Here is a 1,582-nt window from a genome sequence, read left to right as displayed (position 1 = left end):
AGAGTGTGCAGCATTAAAGAAACACCCTACAGCTCACTCGGTCGACCAGCCTGGATAAAAGAGAGTCCAGTATGACATGGCATACTGCAGAACTCACTTGCCCCATAGTTTAGACTGTATGTAGAGTAGTGTTAATCTTGTTTTCCTCTATCATAGAAGTGGCATTTTGTGTGTGTGTGTACGGTTTAAAAAACAAACACACACCCAAAACAAAACAAAAAAAATGAACACTGGTCCAAAAGGAAAACTAGTACCTTCCAAATGCAATGTAACCAAGCCAAAACTGGCACTTACTTGGTAATGCAAGAAGACTAACGTACGTATGCAGCTTCTCAAAGACTGCAGTCAACCTCTTCATGTCTCTGTGGAGCTCCATATTTCTAGTTCTTAAAGCAGCTGTGCAAAGAGAAGACTCACACTCTTCTTCCAAACTAGGAATATATGAATTATTTTTTTAAAAAGTGAGCAATTATCTTACAAAAACAAGTTTGTGAGTTTTGGAGCAGATGAGTATTCTCTACATCCCCAGCCCAAAGCAACAACTGACTAGGATTTTATGTTAGAAAGGTTAACGTATCAGAGTAACTTAGCAATACATGAAAATTACGGTGTGCATGTACTATTCCCGCTCTTAGGAGCCTCAGTCACAAGCCAGGAACAGCTTACACCCACAGCAAGGAACGGATTGCATCAGTTTAAAGACTTTTTCCTCTACTACAATAATTTATCTTTTGCTTCTTAAGGAGCAGAAGAGGTACAATGAAGGCACAAAAAAAGCTTTTTCTTCTTCCTTAATCCAAAAACTCTTTTTAAGCAGTCCTTTGCACTAATAATTCACCTCCCTTTGATCCACTTGGGAACAAAGATTTTCACTGCAGAAGGAATGTGCATCTGGCCAAGTTTTACTACATTGCTATATTTACTGCATAATAAATAATTTATTGAGCCTGTCTGAAGATTAACAGTTTTGGTGTATCATACCTGAATAGTATCAGTGCTATAAAGTAACATTCAGAAACATTAAAATTCTGTGCAGCTGTCATTAAAGTCTGATCCGTGAGGGAGAAAAAAAGGCTTTAAAAAAACATGTTTTTAGCGCTAATACCCAGCTGAAAAAAAACATGCATAACCTAACCTAGTGACCTTCTATGATGGAGTGACTACATCAGTGGACAAGGGAAGAGCTACCAGTGTCGTCTATCTGGACTTCTGTAAGGCCTGTGACATGGTCCCCCACAACATCCTTCTCTCTAAATTGGAGAGTGATGGATTTGATGGGTGGACTCTTGGGTGGATGAGGAATTGGTTGGATGGTCGCATCCAGAAGGTAGCGGTCAACAGCTCAATGTCCAGATGGAGATCGGTGACAAGTGGTGTCCATCAGGGGTCTGTATTTGGACCAGCACTCTTTAATATCTTCATCAATGACACAGACATTGGGATCGAGGGCACCCTCAGCAAGTTTGCAGAAGACACCAAGCTGAGTGGTGTGGTTAACACGCCTGAGGGACAAGATGCCATCCAGAGGGACCTGGACAAGATCCAGGAATGGGACCCATGTGAACCTCATGAGGTTCAACAA

General features: G+C 41.1%; 1 protein-coding gene across 1 annotated transcript in view; it reads right to left on the bottom strand.

Annotated features, from left to right (window-relative positions):
- Positions 1-431, bottom strand: part of PPP1R21 (protein phosphatase 1, regulatory subunit 21) — a gene marked incomplete at its 5' end in the record, with an annotated part of 14,166 nt that extends 13,735 nt beyond the window's left edge. Inside the window, one exon of the mRNA XM_010286432.1 lies at positions 295-431. Within this exon, the coding sequence (XP_010284734.1) occupies positions 295-431 (137 nt within the window). The remainder of the gene's footprint in view (positions 1-294) is intronic.
- Between the last annotated feature and the right edge of the window lie 1,151 nt (positions 432-1,582).

The sequence above is a fragment of the Phaethon lepturus genome, unplaced genomic scaffold, assembly GCF_000687285.1.
Source record: "Phaethon lepturus isolate BGI_N335 unplaced genomic scaffold, ASM68728v1 scaffold19454, whole genome shotgun sequence".
Taxonomy (NCBI): domain Eukaryota; kingdom Metazoa; phylum Chordata; class Aves; order Phaethontiformes; family Phaethontidae; genus Phaethon; species Phaethon lepturus.
Note: the sequence above shows the minus strand (reverse complement) of the source record. Positions and strands in the feature narration are given on the sequence as shown.